General features: G+C 42.6%; 1 protein-coding gene across 7 annotated transcripts in view; it reads right to left on the reverse strand.

The window, feature by feature from the left end:
• PRDM10 (PR/SET domain 10) overlaps nt 1-20,574 on the reverse strand; it is a 44,979-nt gene that overhangs the window by 22,625 nt on the left and 1,780 nt on the right. For 2 of the 7 annotated variants that reach the window (XM_064634512.1, XM_064634511.1), the window contains exons 2-10: nt 13,000-13,189; nt 11,102-11,269; nt 9,488-9,547; nt 6,645-6,764; nt 5,484-5,691; nt 4,877-5,118; nt 3,050-3,253; nt 1,062-1,134; nt 332-449 (exon numbers count right to left, since the gene is read on the reverse strand). In XM_064634512.1, the coding sequence (XP_064490582.1) occupies nt 332-449; nt 1,062-1,134; nt 3,050-3,253; nt 4,877-5,118; nt 5,484-5,691; nt 6,645-6,764; nt 9,488-9,547; nt 11,102-11,269; nt 13,000-13,092 (1,286 nt within the window). In that variant the 5' untranslated portion in view covers nt 13,093-13,189. Of the gene's footprint in view, nt 1-331; nt 450-1,061; nt 1,135-3,049; nt 3,254-4,876; nt 5,119-5,483; nt 5,692-6,644; nt 6,765-9,487; nt 9,548-11,013; nt 11,032-11,101; nt 11,270-12,999; nt 20,452-20,574 lie in introns of those variants that run through there. The other 5 variants (XM_064634509.1, XM_064634508.1, XM_064634510.1 and 2 more) reach the window with 5 other exon arrangements.

The raw sequence follows: 20,574 nt of genomic DNA on the forward strand, positions 1-20,574 counted from the left end.
AAAGCTCTGTATCTCAATTCATCTGAGAAATATCAGTATTTCAATATTGCGGTATTGAAATACTACAATTTTTTAAGTCAATGGCAATAAAAAAAACAAAAGCCAAATAAGAAAAAAAAATCCCACTGGTTTCAATAGAGTATTTATTTCTTTCAAGCTACTTCTTTCACAAATTCTCTTAACCAGTCAGATTCTGGTGCCACCTTCTTTCCTTCTGGTGCGGAGCTGTTCTCTCTTGAGTTGGTCCCTAAGATCTGTAGGGCAAAGCCCCTTTTCTGCAATTTTGGGAAAGTACCACAGTGATACGCAACAAAGCCAAAGCTGTCAGTACCTGCTGAAGAAGTCCAGCTTCTCGTCGTGGGAGTTGAGGTGCTGCTGGAGCTGCTCCGAGCTCATGAAACGCCGATTGCACTCGTAACAGGGCCAGTTCTTCTCCTGCTCCCTGAGAACTGTGTTCAATTTGAAATGTCAGTAACAGCATTTCAGCCTCACCAATTAAACCTCATCTTTTTTCCCAAGCCTCTGTGGGCCATATCTCTCCCCTGAAAGTTGGACAGGCTGCAGAATACCCAGCACTGCTCCATTTGGCTTTGCTTTTATCCCCTCTGCAGTGTGCCATGACCACAGCCCATCACAGAGAGACAAAAATGTGCTTGGACAATTCATATGAACTATCAAATGCTTAAAATTCAGGGTGATTCTGAAATTCACCCTGTATGGAAGAGCACAGGATGGTGTCTCTGGCACAAATTAGGGGAGATCAGTCTAAAGCAGCTGCACATCAATTTATGATGCAGACACAACATTAGACCTTGAGTACAGAAACACACCTCTCCCAGCAGCAACCTAATGCTTTCCAGAAACTGAGGCAAAAGGTTAAATTATTGTAATATTAGCATGAGAAGAGTTAGTAGATGTAAGTTCCAATAACCCAATCTAGATCTGGTTTAACTTTTCCCAACCTAGCAGAAATCTGGGAGCACTATACAGGCCATATGCTCTAGAATAAGAAGTGCAACACCCAATGACCATCACGCAGAGAACAGAAGAGCCCAAGTTACCCTTCCTTTCCTCCTCAGTTATGTCATGGATCTTCTGGTTCACAAACTCAGCATAAGAGGCAGCATACCACACCTGCAGCAGGAATAAAGGTAACAGAGCACTTAAAACCAGAACTAAAGGGAATTCATTTGAATATGGGTTTTAAGCAACACATTTACTTCACCTGCCTCAACCACTCACTTACTGCTCCTTTCATACTCAATAGCAAAGCCTGGTGAGATCAATATGCTCCTGCTGAGGAATAGAAGAGCTTTGCTCAGAAAGCATTTCCATTTAATTTTAAGGTCTAGCCTCCCAATATGAATGTTAATCTGGCACAAGACTACCAGTAGGTCTAAAGGAAATAAGATTAATTTCTTCAAACCCAACTGTGTAACAGCAGAGTCCTGTTAGTTGTGGTACCAAGAGGAATGGAAAAACTTTTAACTGGGGGGATTTCACATTTCTTTCCTGCTCTCTTTACATAGACAGTAGGCAGCACCATCCACAGAGACTCATTTAAAATGTTTCTCAGCTTCCAAAGGATTACAGCAATATAGTCCTGCTTCGCAAAACAAAGATCTGCCAGGTGGCAGCATGATGGACCCACTTTTGTTATAGGAGGGATTTAGGAAGCCTTAGAACCAGAGGAGGCAGGAAGACAAAGTTTATTAAAGCCTGAAAGCAGATGCTCACATCTAGCTGAGAATTCTTGCATCCTTGCATCATTCCATCTGTTTGATTAAAAAAGGACAATTTTAGAAGAGAATTTCTCAGAGAAGGCATGAACAGATTTTCAGCATGAAAAATCCAGGCAGGTTTTAACTTGCACTGGGCCACAGGCATTTCCACAGTAGCGGTGGGTGGCATTTCAAGGTGCGTGTTACTCTGTAGGAATCTCACTGGCTGGGCAAAAAGGAAAGCCTGGAGCTCCTGGAATACTCATCTGACATGTAATACAGAACTTCCCAGCTTTAACTCGCTGATCCTCACAGTCCAATCTCTGGACAAAATTCGTATGAATCCTCTAAATCTACTTGGAGAAGAAACCCCATTACTGAGCTCAGGCAATTGGCTTTCAATTAGCAAACCAATTTTACCCCAAAAGATACTGCTAACACATAGAGTAAGAAAAATTATGCTTCTACAGGCAGGTCCGTACAGATTTAGAGTCTGATTTCAAATTGCTTTAAAAACTGCTGAGAAAACGATGTTTGGATACACTTACAATGGATTAATAAGATTTCTAGTGATTCAGCTTCAGAGATTCCTACTCTTAGAGTGTATAAACAGTCTTTAGCCCTGGTTCAGTGAGTGTGCTTAAAACAATTGTTCTTCCAGATAAACTGTTGACATCTATGTGCCAGAAGAGATTTGAAGAACAACAAACAATTTCCTGATATCAAAATTTTTTAGTTTCCCCCAGTGCTCCAATAGATGTTGAAACTGAAGGCCATCTCAGTCAGCCTTGCTGCTTTGAGCTCAAAGTAATGAATACGTTTTGAGAGGGAACAAAACCTAACTCACAGGGAAGTCACAATATTCTTTATAATTTCCCACATGCAAAGTTTCAAAAGTTCCAGGAAAGCCAGGTAAAGGGAGAGACCATATTCACTTAAGGCATCAAAAAACAAGTCAAGGGCACACAGGACTAACTCAAAGGGGCATTCAGAACTAAAAAGAGTAAGATTGCTGCAATAAAAATTAGACTGCAGCAGCAAAATATATGCAGTGTAAAGCATGACAGTGAGAGACAAATAATTTACATAGTTTTATTGAACTTCCTGATTTTCTACCTGAGTCAAAGCTTATTAAAATTCCTAAGTTGGTGGCCAACTACTTACTGACTTTAGTGGCATTTGACTCAGACCATCAGAGAAAAAAAAGCCCTAAAACTATTTAGAGCAATATTTTCTGGCACTTGGACATGCAGTTATTAGGCAGCAACTCTTAAGAGATTATTTAATCAGTAGAAAACAAGAACCCTGAGATATGAGCAATGTCATACCTTGAGTTCCTGCTTGGGCTCCACGTTTTTGATGGTGGTGTAGTAGATGTGGTGGCCATACTGATAAGCCACCAGGTTCTGCTCCAGGTGGTTCTGGGCTGGACGCACAAACATCATCCAGTTACACAGAGCCTCACTGGAAAGTTCAAACCACAGGTCCTCTTGCAAGTCTCTGTCTTTTCTGTCACCCTTATCAAGAGAAACCTGTAGTAAAATCCAATTACATGTGACTGTAATTAACTGCCTGGTTCAAAAGAATTTGAGTTACTAACAACTGTGCCCATGCAACTGTTACATCAGGGGAGCAATGAAGGCATAGCTCATTTTTTCTCTTTACTAACAGGGATCCTGAAACAGGCAGAGAAGTACTTAAAAATGGGCAGAGATTTAAGCAGGGAGACATGATGGACCCTTCCAAGAGTTTCAAGGACAAGAATCATTCATTAAAAGGGTCAGGCACAGTATGTCCCTGTGGCTATAAATGAGCTGTAGCTTTAGTAAGATACAGAAACATCAGTCAGATGTTTCTTACTGGCAGACCCACTTCTCCTTTCATTTCTTGACTCGTAACATTGCCTCAAGCTGGAAGCAGCACTTTTTTAGCTGAACTTCTCTTGGTTGCTGAATCTGCCTATAGTCACAACTTGCTTGTCAGACACTACCCATCAGAGTACTCCTAAACTGTGGGCCTGAACTCCAGTAAATAAAGGACCAATTTCTATAATGAAACCAGTAAATGAATAGATAAAAGTCAGTCAAATCCATTTTACCCTACATCAAGGACTTGGTATAAGAAAGGGGAGAAAAATCTCTCCTTTCCCCTCCATCTTATGGGGAAGAGAAAGGAAAGGGACGAAAAGTATTTTGAACTGAAGTTACAGCATGACAAAAGAATGGCTGCAAAATATTCTCAGATGGGGCTGCTGTTTTTATGTCCAGATGCTGCTTCAGCTCATGGAGTGACTCACAGCCTTCCAAGTTATGCACCCTATATATCATAACACTATAGAGCCAGAACATTCACTAGGATCAGTGCGTCTCCCTGAATAAGAGAGCAGATTTGGAGCTGTCCTAGTTAGGACAGCTGAGACCAGTTCATCACTGGATGGGTGTAACCCCAAACTGGCCTTTCATGCCATTTCCCAGAAACTGTTATCAATGAACCATTTACACCATCTGCACATAGAGCCTGACTCCTCAGGCTATAAACTAGGTGTTAAAAGGCCTGCGAGATAGGAGGTTGCTTTTGTCCTCACACCCATTAAGGAACCCCCTACCCTGAGGGAGGTACTGAGCATTCCTGCCTGAACTGGAAGATACAATCTTGGAGTCTTTAACCACTCGTGGGATCCAGAGGAAGACTGCAGATCATCGCTCTCAACCAGACTGCAGACCACTGCTCTCGACTGGACTGCAACCACCACTTTTCAACCAGACTGCACCAGCACTCTCACCAACAGGTTTTCCCCTCTCCTTTTCCTTTGGACTCAGGGGGCCTGAAGAACACCACTCTGTTCATGCCCCAGGGTGCTGGGTTATACATTTGGGGTTTGTGGGTTAAAACCAATTGTTTGTCCGTATAATCGTACTTATTGTATTATTTTATTAAATTGTTATTCTGACTTATAATCTCTCTTTTGAGTGGAGTTCATTTCCCCTGCTGGTTTACCTTTAAACCAGCACAGGAGCCAAAGCAATTTGAGTGTTTCTGAGTTACACTAGGGTAACAAAAGAACATGTCTATCGATCAAGATAAAGTGACAAACTCATGAAAATCAAAGCTCAGGCACAAACTGATCCCTTCTTCTCTCACCACCCCCCCCTTACCTTCAAATGGATGTAGCAATCTTTGAGCTCGGTTTGTCTGACCAGGGGCCCTTCCACAGGCCCAAACTGTGTTCGCTTCGGGATGCGCCGTTTGGAGAACACTCCTCCCAAAAACCTGTCAATGTAGAGCACCAGGGGCAGGCTGGCCCTCGCCCGGGTCAGCACGGGCCGGTTGGGGATGGGGTGCAGAGGGCCGTGTTTGGGGCACACCGAGGGGTGTGCATTATTGCACTCCTCACACCCTGCACACAAAGGCAGAAGGACACTGTCAGGCACACGCTCAGATGCAGCTCACAGACAGCCTTATCTCTCTCTAAACCTCTTTGGCTCAGCTGTGGGAACATTATGCCAATAGTCTGTCTAGATTTTACAACATTAGAGAGGGCAGCCTCCTGCAAAATGAAGAACAAAGCAGTTCAGAGACTTTACCCGAGACAGAATCTTGTCTTGTCAGTACAGCAGCCCAATGTGAGTCCACATTTCTGGGCATAAAGGTGTTTACTCATTACTGCTAAAATCGGAATTGTTCTCAACTCCGTTTATTGATGGAGGAGAAAGAAAAAAGGGGAGGGCAGGCAATACATGAAATACTACTTCAAATGCTTACACAAATCATTGGGATCAAAGGGTCGAGGTGGATCCGGATCCCATTCATCCATGTCAGAGTCTTCCCCATCTTCATCCTCATCTTCATCCTCATCATCTTCCTCTTTTGTTTCTATCCTTTCCATTTGATTCTGCAGAGGTGCTAAAGGGTCAGAACCATCCACTGCCTCCATGGGAGGTAACACCTGGTTATGCACCGGTAATGATGCCTGGGGAAAGAATTCACAAACCATTAAAACTGATTCAGGAAGAAAACTACACTTACAAAGATGAGCAATGAAGGTCCTTGCTAGTCTACCCTTCCTGCTTCCTTTGGTAATGGAGAGAAGGACAAGGGGAAGTGAAGCGGCTGATAAACAACTGCTGAGGGATGTTTTGTGTTGCTGCTGCTGAGGCCTCGCTCAGGACACCTCTGTGTCACTCCCTGCCTCCACCCTTCCAAGAACTCAGTTCCCAGGAGAAGAAACTGAAATCAGGGAAGCTCTGCACTCTCACAGAACTGTTGAAACAAAGTCCAGGCTCTGTGGAAATAATCTAGAGTCTAAAGCTGTATTTTAACTTCTTTTGTACAAGTGAGAAAATCCTGCACTTTGGTACATGATCTTTTAAAACCAATCCCCAAAGCACACAGGCAGAGATAATAAGGGATGAGGTAACACGGGGCCTAGATATAAACTATGAGCCATGAAGGACAGTTGAGACCATTGCATTCTTCCACTAATTTTCAAGTTTATCCCTTTATTTCCCTAAAAAAACAATTAAGTATTTTAAATGCAGTGCATATTTCATCATCCACACAGGTTTCTCAGGTGGAGAACAAAAAATCCTACCCCCAGTAAAGCTGCCTGAAAACACTGTCAAGGAGACCACTGGCAAGTGGATGTTGCTGTGACAGTCAGCGTTACACCTTCTGTTATCTTCACTTTCCAATGCTGAGAGGAGAATTTTAAGGTGGCTGCTCAAGACAGAACCATCTGTACAAGTTTCTCTGTATATTAAACACATGATCTCTCCTAAAAAAACCCCACACATTTCATGGTGAGACTATGGAAGACAGTACAAATCTGTGCTACAGTTTCTCACACTCAGCCACGTGCCATCCCCTGAAATGATGGAGCAATGGAATCAGGACATGGAAAAGGAAAGGGTGCCTGGCACTTACTCTATCTGCTTGTGGCCCCTGCTCCAGAGCCACTGGCTGGGGGGGGTCAGCAACGCTGCCGAGCACGGACAGGTTGGTGGGGTTCATGCTCTGAGCAGCAGCAGGCAAGAGCACCGTTACCTAAAATCACAGGCACTCATTTTAGCACTGCACAGTTCCATCAGGCACTTCCACATGGGCCCTGCCCACCATGCACAGCTCCCTCGAGCCCTGCACTCACTGGAAACTACAGCACTGCAGTGATCTCGAGGGTTTTAGAGAGGGGTGATGGGCTTGGAAAGAACCTGCAGCTCCAGGGACAAAGGGAAAGGCTTCAAACCTCAGTCTAGACTTTGCAACTTCTGAATTACCTATCACCCATTTTTAAATCGAGGCCCTACCCAGCCTGGGTTCAAACGGCACTAAAAGATGTGAGGAACTCTTTAGCTCCTGGTAAAACCAGTGATTTGGGGTCTTTTTCTCTTCTATGCACAAATTTACTTTTTTTTTTTTTAAGGGAAAAGGTAAAGAAGGGAAAAGAGACGTCTCCTCTTTTTTGCCTATCTTTCTTTTTCTCAAGCAAACCCTGCTCGTGGCAGGGTGTTGGAATTAGATGAGCTTTAAGGCCCCTTCCAATCCAAACTATTCTGTGATTTTATGATCCAGGATCCATTAAAAATGAATCCAAGACAAGTGTATTGACCTCACTGGAAGATCAAACTCTCAAACTAGAGGATTCCAACCATTATTTTCCTCTACATTATTTGGTCACACTATACATTTCTGTTTACATACTTTTTTGGTGCATTAACAACCAAATTAATGCCTATTACCACACTGTTCTCACACATTCAGCAATAAAACTAAGCAGAAATAAGATCCCAGGAATCACCTTTCCTATCTTTTGTTTCCTGCTTATCTGTACAGGAATTTGCACAGGTATCCCACATGATGTTTCATCCTTCTCTACAGTTGACATCATGTGGTTTCTAGTTTGTGCCTCTGACTGTTAAGCAGCTTTTATGCTAAAATCCAAGCCCCTGCCTCTCTGCAGAGTGCTTAATAAATATCAGATAAAACTGAGTGCAGTGAATTGTGCCAGCAGTGAAGGAGCAGACAAGAAAATCCATAACACAAGGAGACAATCTTAAAACTCCAAATCTAATTGCTTTAAGAGGTATTAAGAGTAATTTATGAAACTGCTTAAAAACTACAGCAAAAAGACTTCAGGGAGCAGTGCGATGGTAAAGAGGACACCAGGATGACAGCTGAACTAAGCTGTCTAGTATTTTCATTTCTGATGCCAAGTGGCAACAGGAAAGGCATTATTATTCCATGGCACAGCTCCAGTCTGCCAGCGAGCAGAGGGTCACACGAGCTTGTACCTACTATTAGTATTGCCTACTCCTAATCACACTTCAAACATACCCTTACTTCCATTTCCATGTCAGGCACTGCACAGAGTATAGGCGTTATTTTTAAAAACTTTTCAATTTCTTTTTAAGATAAAGTTTCTTTTAAAAGACAAGGGGAGCTTTCATTGTTATTTTATCATTTGTTATCAGTTCAGGGATGTCCCACGTGACATGCTGATGTAAAAACACCCGCAGAGGCAGGAATTGCCACAATAAGGGATTAACTAGCCACCAAAAAATTAATATATCTGCCAGGACTGATATCAGAAAGTGCTGGAAGGGAGGACAGGCTGAGGACACACGCAAGTGCTCTCGCCCTTGTACCTGGGATGGTAACAGCACATCTCCTGTTAGGGTCTCATCGGCACTGCACACAAGTAACCTCTACTTTTAATTAATCATGTGTGTTAAATAAGCTTTAAGACAATTAAATAGGAATTTTTGGCTTCTTAATGCAGGGAAATTGATGTAGCAAAATATTCCAGAGAACCAGAAGACAGGTAACACCTTTACTGTGTCAATCATTGTTTCCTGTCTGTGCCTCAACAGTTTATAAAGTCTTTGAGCAATAAAATTTGTTTTCAGCACACATTCAACCCTTCGCTCTGCCCCAAGACTGTCAGTAAACACCCATTTTAATGATGACTTGAGTGATGATTCAGATCCAGCACATCCATTCACACATGCCATTAAAGCAGTAATGATTTAAAGTCCATGACAGCAGAGAATTTCAACTAGAGAGACCTGAAAGTAGCTGTCTATACCTGGTTACCACAATACAGTCCCCAAAGATAAGTAAGAGTTAACAATAAAACCTTTGCATCCATGAGGCACTACAAAAAAAGGAAAATCATCAAAACTTTATAAGCACAGGCTCCATTTTATTCTATTCCCAGCCTACCTCACATTGGCAAGCCCAGCACACCCTGGTAAGGTAAGGGAGCCACTCACTGAACTTCCTCAGGTTTTACACTTCATTTCCTGTGAAGCTTCTAGTAAAAGTAGCATTTGATCCAATTTTTCTATCCCTCAAGAGCCTCTGGTGGACTTAAAAGGCATTTGGATCAGAATCTCTATGAGGACAACTGCAAACCCAGCCTTTCCAGAATGGCATGTTCAGATAAAGTCAGCCACATCTGCTGCTGACTCATTTAAAGGGACACTGTTGAAAGATTTTTCATTATATCTAGGGCAGTAAATTAGAATTTTTGTTGAGCATGAATTGAAGTCAATAAACTCAAAGTCAGTCTTAACTTTCATTATCATTCATGCACAAGCTGGCCATAGCAATAGTGGCTTTTTGCCCTTGATCAGGATGACAGGACATAACTAGTTTTGGACAATTGCAGGGACAGTCGTTACCCTCTAGCACCACAACAATGTCCCTTTACCTTCCCTAACTCTCCCCTTACAGTTTCAGGTCCAAGATAAGCAGTGTCTCTTCCTTACCTGCTGGGTGGTGGCATCCTGTTGGACATAAGCCACTTGGGATGGATCTGTAAACAGAGTCTAGACAAAGTGAAAAAGGCTTATCAAACCAGCCCTGGTGTTGTTTACTCCCAAGTCACACAAAAATTACCCTGCCACCAAGAAATGACCCACATTTAAGCCTCTGCCAACTTCTAACATGACTATTATCACAGAACTTTACTTTGACTTACCCAAGTGGATCTACACAGATAGAAATTAAAATTGGGTGGTGCTCCATAGAAATTTAATATCATAATTATGTGGCACTTTTCATCTGTATAACTAAAGTGTTTCACCTGGTTTATCTTTTTTTATTACAGAAATCATTTGTCAATTGTTGATTTGATAGAATCTACAGGATTCTAATTCAATTCAAAATCTCTACCAAAACTACTTAAGGGCAGGATAGAAGATAACTGTGAGGTTTTTCTTCCTGCAAATTCACAAGACTTCTGCACACTTTCTTTTGAGGAGCTATCAGGCACATCCCACATGTAAATTTAGTAAGGGCAAGATGCTGTTTAATTTCATAGAAGATATGCCAACTCCAATATTCTGCAAGAACAGCCCTGATGGGAGCTTGGAAAAGCAAGACTCAGATGAAAACTAAGGATTGACTGAGGTCAGCCTTGCCTACTTTGCCAAAACCTGAGCTTGTAGCAGCCTGGCTCAACAAAATAAGGCATAATACAATTTCCTTTAGCACTGTGATAATTTAATCTCAGTTGCGTGACAGTATCTTTTGACAAAATGATAGTATTCAGAGTTTTGGAGTTAGTTGTCAGTAACTTCCTGGGAGATATTCTCCCAAAATATCCTCTCAGGGCATCCCACCATGTAAGAGCAGTTTTTATGTAACAGCTGAGGGCTGCAGAGGACAGACCGTGCCATGAGGCCCTGCCAGCGTGGCTGGGGGTGTCAGGTACGTGCACTTTGCAGCTCTGCTAATCTGTCCTGTCAGCAAAAACATTATAAAACACCCTCCACAAAGCCAGCCTGGTCCTTTTGAATCTGTCCACACAGAGCCACAGATGCACAGCATATTAACCCCATCCAAACATGTGCTGTCAGGGAATAAAAGCTATTTGATATGATTATGCAAAAGCAAAAGAATATAAAAGGTCTATAAAATCAACAACTCTGCAGAGAGACTACAAAATTAGGTTGAATACACTGAGATCCTCTGCAAAGAGACACAACTGTTATTGTAACTATTGATTAGGACAACTGCGTTACACAAAACAAGGACTCTTCCAGAAGGCACATAGATGGCTTTTAGCTTTTTACTGAATACAACAGAGGCAGAATTTCTGGAGAGATTATCCATGTTTTGGAAAACACCTTTGAGTTAATTATAATCTCGTCCACCTTCAGTGAAATAACCAGCATTTCACAATTCATAGCCTCCACATCCTTTGATGAGCACATTTGCACGTCAGACAAATGAACAGCACGAAGTCCCTGCTCAGCAGTGGGCAGGAAAAACTGCTATTTTCCAGTCGTACCACTTGGCTGGTGACTGGCTTTCATCCCAAACAAGACTGGTTTGTTTTCTAGGTGCCAAACCCGGGCTGGGCTGGGAACCACACGTGCCTGCGTAGCCTCCACGGGGTGGATGTAAACGAGGGTGTGCTCTGAGGTGTCCACCGAGGTGTAGGAGGTGCCATCGGCCGTGTAAACCACCTGCTGGGACGGGCCCCGCTCCTGCTCGTCGCTGTACACGATCTGCGCCACCGCCCCCCCCTCGGGGACAAAGTGCACCTGGGGGGAAAACACATCCTGGAGTGACACCACAGCAGGCCTGGGGGACAACACAGGCTGCCTTGGGAAGCAGGGAGAACCTCAGTTTGAAATTGTCACTGTGTAACACATTTAAAATCTCATTGAATTATGGTGGCAATATGGAAACCTGGGCACCAACTCCCATCAGTTCCTGGTTTTACTCTGCATTGTAACTCAACTGGTATAAACGGCACCCACCCATACTTAGTTCTTGCACTAAGAACAAGAGAAGAAAAGAGAAGCCTAAGAGAAGAAGTTCATATTTGAACTGGTGTATGTATGGAATTTATTGGTACGTTGTTTCCCTTTATGCTCATGTTCCTTTCTGGATTTATGATAATGACTTCATTCAGCTAATTGCTTTTATCTTATGAAGGGCTTACAGAACTTATTAACTCTGATATTACTTCAAGTTATAGTACTGCACCTCTCAGAGGCAGCAGTAGGGCATGTGAGATTGCTTCTCTCTAGTATGTACATGCAGTATCAGGAGAAAATTCAGCTATTTAAACAGACAAACGTAACTGAAAGCATTAAGCAATGATTCCAAGGACTACTGGAACAAGTTATGTCTAGGGCAGCAGTTTAAATCCAAACAAGTTGATTTTGACAGAACATTATGATCATATATGATGATTAGTGGCCTACATTAGACAAGTCAGAATACTGAATTCCAGTGGAAATAGGAACACATTTAGCTTTTGACATCCTTTATATGCTGAAAACCTTTTCCAGTGTATAGGAAAATAGGACAGTTAGCAGGAAACCTAGTTTGAGTATCTGTATTCATATTCACATCAAACACTTTCACATAAAACGATGCCACAGTTACATGTTTTGTTTATTTTGTTTCACCTTTCAGCTTATGCTGCAGGAGACACCTGGTACTCCCCCGTGGCTGCTCAGTGCTGATTCTGTACAATAAATCCTCAAACAAACACTACAGTTTCACATTTGGAGAGCACTCTGCAAATACTAATTAAGCCTTAAAACTGCTGTGTGCAAACAGCAGCATAGTTATCCCCTTGTAGAGAGAAGGGAACAGGAGCACTGAAAACTGCCTTTCTTGGCAAATTTCAAAGCTAGAAATTACCAGGAGAGGCAGAATTTCTCAGCTTGTGTGTCAAATGCCATGCAGCACCCTCTTCATTACATACTTAAAAGAATAAATCAATTTACAGCCTTTTAGAAATTCCCAGCTGCGTTGTCTCAGAGTCAGAGGGACGAGCTGCACACATCAGAATCTGACTGCATTAGTCGCCTACAATTAACATTTCTCCCTTCCTCAGTACCCAGATGTCTGACAGGAAAAATTATTCATTACTTTCCCCAAGGTCCACCCACAGCTCCAGCTGATTCGACTGATGCCATCAAACAGGCTGCCACAGACCAAAGATTTTGTTAATATTCATTACTCTGAGCACCCTTTTACTTTCCCACATGGATATATATATATTTGGACACCGAAACTTCTAGAGCCACTGGCTGGTTTTATTCAGCTCGGTTTTAGAGCTTTGTGTCTTCACTGCTGTGGTTTGCACAGCTCAGTTTCTGAAGCTTTAATCCAAAATCACCACAAACATGTTTGTATTTCTCCTCAAATAAAAGCTGAGCTTCCAGACACTAAGCCAGGGTTGGATGGGAAACAAAACCTCCGCATCAATCCCAATCCATCCTGAGCAGAATGAGCTCCGAAAAGCACTAATCACCTGAGCAGTGCTCTGTTCCTGTGCTGCAGACTCAGCCCACACCTGGGAACCTTCCTCTTTCAAGTCCATCTCCTCCCTGCTGGGGTGTTCCATGAGAAGAGGGATCTACTGGAGGAATGTCTAGCTGGAGGGATTCATCTGTTCACTGTGTTTCTGCTTCCAGAAGACAAGGTGATCTTCAGCAACATGGCTGTAAAAACGCAGAGGGCAGAAATGTTAAAACCAGTGTGAGATAATTACTATCATCGGCTACCACACTTCTGTACCACACAGAGTAAAGCAGGCCTGGCTTTACAAACACTTCCTTTTAGACCCAAATGCCTTAGTTAGGGGAATAAAGGAAGAGAAATCTTATTTCATTTGCCATGGTCAAGTCATGCTGTACAACACTTTCCATGTCCCATTGAGGAAACAAGTTAACCATTGCTACAGCAGCACTGAAACATTACACTGAATTCTTCCGGCACATCTTTCCTTGGCCACAGGCAGACCACTACACGTTCTCCACATTGTCCTTCTGGCACCTACAAGCCTAGAAATCAATAAATAATGCAAAAAATGGACCCTAGGCTTCCAACAGGAAAACACTACATTCAGAGATGCATGACCAGTTTGCCTGAAAGAGGTTTTGGGAGAACACAAAAGGGCTTTCCATGAACAGGCAGCTTTCACCTTGGACAAAACCACAGTCCTGGGTAGTACAGGGCAGTGTTACAACAGCCAACTTCTGAAAAAGAACAATGAAACTCAAGCTCTAATTCACATGAGCCCCAAGATCCCGACAAACTGCTTCCAAGCTTGATTTTATTCACCTCTCACAGTTTTATTGGGGCCTCTCAATCTGCCGTTGGGATCCCAGCAGGGTAATTTACAGCTCTGGTGATTGGTTTAGTCAGTGGTTCAGCACCTTCCCAATCCTTCCCCTCTAATGTCATATTAAATCACAGGAATTAGCATGAGGCTGAGCCCATTTAATTTCTCAGCTCCTCCAATTAAGTTTATTTTATACCCAGTGCCTCTCTGGACCGATCCAATGCCAGTACCAGCCTGTGCTCCAAGAGGGAAGCAGAAGGCTCCTTGCTGATGCTTTCATTCATTTGCATTTTAAATGCAAATTATTTTAGTCATAATTTATCCCTATAAATGTTAGCATTTGGCTTGTCATTGACAAACTGAAAAATAGATAAGGAGGGGTAGAAAAAGCAGCAGGCACTTTCTGCCTCCTGCTAATTTTGCCAGCAAGGACTGAGCTATGCAGACCCGAGCACTGACTGTTCCACCAGTCCTGGCCAGGGAGAAATCAACAGGAGAGGGAAGTCTCACAGTAACACCACTGAACTGCGTGGTAGAGGGGAAAAAATGGGAATAAAGGGACAGAAATCTTATCTCCATCAACATTGCTCAATACAAAACATCTCCAAAAAGCACTGAGGAGAAAAATTAAAAACAAATCCATGTACCTGAGTGCAACGCCTGAGCTCAGGATCTCATTAGTACCAGCAAATTAACTGCAGCAAACAATTAGGAGTGATAAACACCAGCCTTGCTCTGCAAGTGTGAAAGCCAGGGTCATTCACAGATAAATATTATTAGATAAATATCATGTCTTTCAGATAAATATTATTAGATAAATATCATGTCTTTATATGTCCCAGAACACACAAGCTCTGATCTATAAATAAATATCATCCATCCCTACACAGCACCTTTTATCCAGCTACTTGTTATTAAGGATTAAATCAGGGATTTTCTCATACCTAATCCTACCTCATTCACTGACCTCCAGCGCTCATTTGATCACCACAGTGTGACACATGACAGCATTTTTGTCAGTAACACACTCTGAGCAATTTTTATGTAAAATTTAACACCCATCCTGTTGATATTCTTTGGTTGGTTTATCCCGAACAGCTCTTTTCCTTAACTGTCAGTATTAATCAAGAGCCAATTCAGATAATTGCACTAACAATAGCCAGTAGTTTAATCAATTACCTAATTGCTTAGAAAAATAAACACTATAAGTTTCAATTTTGGGTGGCTTGATTTAAAAAAAAAAAATATAATTAACCTGTTAAAAAGAATATAATTAAATTAACCAGTGATTGAATTAAGGGAAAGGCACAGTTCTAGCTAATTCCACGTGGTGCAACAAGTAGCAGAATTTTTGGCTGACCTTCCCCACCAGCAGACACTGAAGGGCTGAGGGAAGATGCTGACTCACTCCTGCAGACTCATTTTGGCACAAATACCCTACAACTTTAGTGCAAAGGAGACCAAAGAGTTCAGGCAGGGCCTTTAATAGACAAAATGGGGCATTACGATTCATCTCTGGAAAAAAATAGTACCAAAGAGTTGCAAAGGAAAGCAGAAGACAGTCATGTCATGTTTCTGAAGTTAGCACTCATGTCAAATCTTGGGGAAAAAAAAAGCAAGGTTGAGCCAACTTCAGGGGCTCGGTGGTGCAGTTTCTATAAACGGTCCTGTTATTGCTGTTCTTCACAGAAATGAAAATAATAAACAGCTCAGCCAATTGTGCACCAATAAGGGACAATATCAGGAGCTGCAGGATTTGCTGATACTTTCAACTTCTGTACTTCCAAATACATCCTAGATCTGCCTCTGGTGTGCATTCCTACCAAAGCTTGGATGTCCATGAATTCTATCAGCATTTCTATAATCACCAAGATACACTGAGAAGCACATTTCCCTGGAAACATAGATGTGTTGAGAGAGGAGTGCAGGACACAGGCTGTGTCCCAGAGAGGTCCCAAGGACTGGCAACAAAGAGCACAGGAGGCAGGAGGAAGTGTTGATATTTAGCTGTGAAACAAGCCCAAGGGCAGGAGCTGGAAAACATGATGTGGCCCCAAGTCACTGCCACAGAACTGCCTGGAAACACCAACACCTGAGGGAGTTTTCTAACACTGATGACAAAGACCAAACTAACTTTGCTCACTACTCCTCCATAGGAGTAACTAACTCCTCCTGTTAATCCTGCAGGATCTAATTTCTTCCTCTAAAACCTCCTTTTAATACCCATTACAGCTCTGACACCGACAACCACAGCACCCTGAGACTTTAACCACTTCCCTGTGAGTTCCTCTCAGTTTTGGTGGTTTTTCAGCAGAAATAAACATGGAACTTTGGGCATAAGCACTGCCAAACCGTTAGCATGCAGGGAGCACTCTCTGCACTGTTTGCCCATGGATTATCCTTTGCAATTGTTGATTTTTCTCACCATATCTCACACACATGAGACATTTTCAGACAAGCTAACCAAACACCAGGACAAGCACCTCAATGTGAAGCTCTGCTATGTCCAAAGGATTACCATATGAATTTGTACAACAATTTGAAACTGAATTGCAGAAATCCTACAAGAAAAAAAAGATAATTAAAGATAAAAGGAGCTGTGATAGGATATACTCAGCTTTTTCCCAATATGGAGAAATTAGGCTACATTTTGTAATGATAATCCATGTAGAGATTAGTCAAACAATAAACTAAACAGCTTGCCTAAACTAATGTTAAATTTATGTGTTGTGTATGTCACAACTATATTCTCTCTCCTCAGTTCTGATCCACTGGTAATGACACTATAAAATTTAAGAGGCCTGGCTCAAATATTATTTAATACTCCATCATTTTTTGTCGTAACAAGTATTTCAATAACTTGGAGATGATGGAATTTGAAAGATTAGTCATATTATGAGGCACATCACCCAATAATCATCAACAAATCTATCAGCATCCCAATGTTTTCATTCAACCTCATAAGCATCATGCACATGAGTGAAAGCAATGCCAATGTGAGACGGTAAACCACTTACAACAACTGCAAAGACAGCATCTACCTCCCCAAAACAGCAGGCATGCCTCTCCCAGTCCACACTGGGTGATGGCACAAGCTGAAATGGCAGCAGGTATAAATATCTCCCAGTATCACTCCAGTACGTCAGAGTGGCGAGGCAGTGACAGTCCTGTGTGTCACTGGTGTGAATCAAATACAATGCGAACCAAGAACCAGCTCAGCTCCCATGACTTTGAAATATCTCCTTCAGTGGAAGATTAGCTCATTCTGAGCTGTGCAAGTAAATCAACCACCCCTTCAAGACAAAACAGGTTGGTCTCTACACCATTCACATTTACCTTCCTTTTTTCAACACCCTCTGGGACCTGCTGGTGTCACAGACCTCCAATTTTTCTCTTAGTTTTTGCTTTTTACATCCAATCCAGAACATCTCATTAATAGCAAAGCTTCTCTGCAGCTCCTGATGCCTGGAAAGCACCTTTGTGTCATTGTCTGAAGAGTTCTTCATCTCTTTTGGAAATCTCGCTTGAAAACTCCTTTCGTCCTCCAGGACACTCTCCAGCTCCTCTCTCCTGTTCCTGTGGGATGGTGTTTCCTCTGGAGCTGTGTTATTAAATCAGCAACTTCCCCATGTAGTGCATTCAGCTGCAGAGGATGGGAAAGCACTGCTCTAGGGGCAAAGTGGCTCGTTCCCTATCCAGCAGAAATCTCCTTCCTGCCCTCAGCATCAGACCCCCTGAGCCATCACAACACCCACGTGTGACACCCCACATGTGCATCCGTGACTCCCCGAACACTCAGGGAGTGGCAGTGAATGGTGCTCTAACAGCAAAGTCACTGCCGTTTTGTGCTCAGTGTCTGAGTGTTTTGGACACAAGTTGAACACAGTGAACTCAGCGCTTCAAAGGAAAGCTCAGAAATTCAGAGAAAAACACCACCAAAAAAAACCCAAAAATCAACAGTAACCATATTTTCTTGGCTATTAGGAATGGCAATTTCTCTCAACGCTGCAACTACACAAGAAGATACAGAGACAAAATCTCTGGGGAATTCATCTGCAGCAACCTCTGCAAATCTCACTAAGGACATTTTACTGAAAAACCCAAGCCGGTGGCTGCCAAACACTCGTTTTTGTCCCTTCTCTGGAAAGAGAAGAATGGGGGAATATTAAAGCTGAGCGAGGGGCAAAGTCCCCCTCCCTGCTCAGGGAGCCATAAAGCCACTGCAGTGTCTCAAATGAGAACCCACTTTACAATAATGGTGCATAAAGCAGATAATGTGATTTACTCCCCGGCGTAAGGGAGGTTTGCCATCACCTGGGATTCCCTGCAGCAATAACAGCAGGGACTATTAGTTTAATCCTCCCAGGACTGAGCTCACTGACCACCCAGCCATGTGCAAAGGCAGCAAAATTGGTACAAAAGGGGGTTTATGACTCTGGGTCTTCCTCCAGCTTTTAATATGAAAATGATTTATTGGGTTCCAAAGGAACATCACATGTGTCTCCAAAAAGCTTTATCCCACACTTAAGTTAATTACCCCAGCTTTCCTAGAAGGCAGAGCGGGTGCATTTCCTGAGCTGCCTTGGCAGGAACAGGCTTTCAGTGCAGCAGGAAGGGTTTGAACCTCACTGAGGACTGAGTCACCACTGCGTCACCTCCTCTGCAGCACCATCCATCACACGCATACATTGTTTCAAGGAACTCTGGCTCTGGTGCATTTTGCCTGAATGGTAACAATCGGGTAATATATAACCACAATATTTATGTTTTACCGGCAAGTTAAAAATGGAAATCATACATAGGGCTGGGACAGCAAGGATTATTTATTTCCACAGAAGGAAAAATGGCTTCAATTTATTTAGTCATGTAATACAGAGAAGAGCTCAGCCAAACACCAACTCAGTCTTTATTCCAATTGTGCATAATGGATCTATCTATATCCATATCCTTATGGCATATCCATCATAAGAACAACAATGAGCTGGAAGAGAACTCTTAGATTGTCAAGGCCAGTCCTTTCTTACTGTGTCCAATGTGTCCCAGTCCTTTTCCTCCAGGGACAGTGCCCAGGCACTAGAGGTGACAGCATGACCGCCTGATGGAACTATTCTCACAACCTGTGAGGTGAAAGTCCATTTCTACCACGGAATCCAGGAGATAACCCAGCTCCACAGGGACAGGTTAACATTCCTGGGGACTACCTGGGCTTGGCTCAGACACCTACTCAGAGCCGCTCTAAGGATGTTGACTCCCAACTCTTGTATAACCAAGTTTCCCACAATATCTTCTCCCTCAGAGTGGGCAGAGACAAGTTCATGACTTTCTATATATGCACATGCTCTTCTTTAGTCACCTCTCCTCCCATTTGCTCAACATCTACATATCCACTCCAACTGACTCCTTTCTCCCGCCCTCAGCTTCCTGAATCCATGACCACGTTCTCCACGTCACTTTTTTTCCCAATCTTTCATCCTCTGTGATATCATGGTGTATTGTATCACTGCTTGAGGCAGTGACCCTGCCTTCCTAAATTTGGTTTATAAATGACAGAGGGAGAAGTTGATAAAACAAGAAAATAGGGAACACATGTATTTCAAAGTACAAGATGACAAAAAAAGGAAAAGTGTCTGTATCAATGTGTGCTACAGTGCTGCCTACACAGCCTTCAAGAAGGCACACTCATGGTTTACTGTAAGAAAACAAACTGTTCCCCTCCAGCTTCCTCCTGCCACTTAGTCTCTCATCCTTTCCTACTCCAGCAGCTCTTCCCAAAGGAACTGTCAATTGGAAGGGGTTGTTCCCCTTCCTACAAGTGGATGGTGCTGCTCCTTTTCCCTCCCTTTCCCACCCCTCTGCACCTCTCCTCTGAATTAAATCACTCTTAAAATTCAAAAGACAAAACTACCTTGTTTCTGCCTATGAAAACCACACCTAAGCTGGCTCCTGCAGAATAGCTGCTTCTCTGAATTACCCCAGAGAACAAATGGACTATCTGCACCTTAAAAGAAGTGAGGACTGAGAGAGAGACATCTCAGGGCTACACCATAACTTCCGTGTGTTTTACTAGCAGGAAATAAAAGCGACAAATAGGCCCCACTTCGTGTTTAAGTCCAAACAAAATTCACCATACAAAAGCAGCCCCTGTAATTAGCTACACTTAAAAGGCCATTAGAATTCAGTTTACCCAGCTGTAAGCAGCTGCAGGTGGTCAGGAACACACTCGAAGTGGCTACTGACTGCAAAGAAAATTACCCTGGCAATGCTCATCCAGGGATTTTCTGTGCAGGGTAGGAGTAAGAAGACACACCACAGACCCGTTTCTCTCTGAAAGCAAGTTGTCAATTATTCCATCAGATAATATTAATAACAATGACATCGATATCTCATTCTCTAGCCAAGGTAATAAAGCTGTCTGGTTTCACACATGTAGCAAAGTGCCAAAACCCATCTCAATTCAGGAGATAAGTTTTCCATTTAAGGACTGACTAGAGCAATACACCCTCTTGTATTATTTTTCCTAGAAATGAAGGCATTAGAAGGCTCGAGTCTGCCAATTATTTTATTGTGGCCACAAAAGCAGCAAAGAATCCTCTTGTAAAATCAGTTGGTGATTCATTAGCATCTCATCTTCTAACTGAACTAAAAGAAAAAAAATAACTGAATTATTAAAAATATACAGAGGAAAGCTTAAGTTCAGTATGGTCTCTATTCCCACTGAAACTCAAAGAGAAATCTTGACAGGCATTTTACACACCCATTTTT

This window comes from Pseudopipra pipra, chromosome 23, assembly GCF_036250125.1.
Source record: "Pseudopipra pipra isolate bDixPip1 chromosome 23, bDixPip1.hap1, whole genome shotgun sequence".
NCBI classification, from domain to species: domain Eukaryota; kingdom Metazoa; phylum Chordata; class Aves; order Passeriformes; family Pipridae; genus Pseudopipra; species Pseudopipra pipra.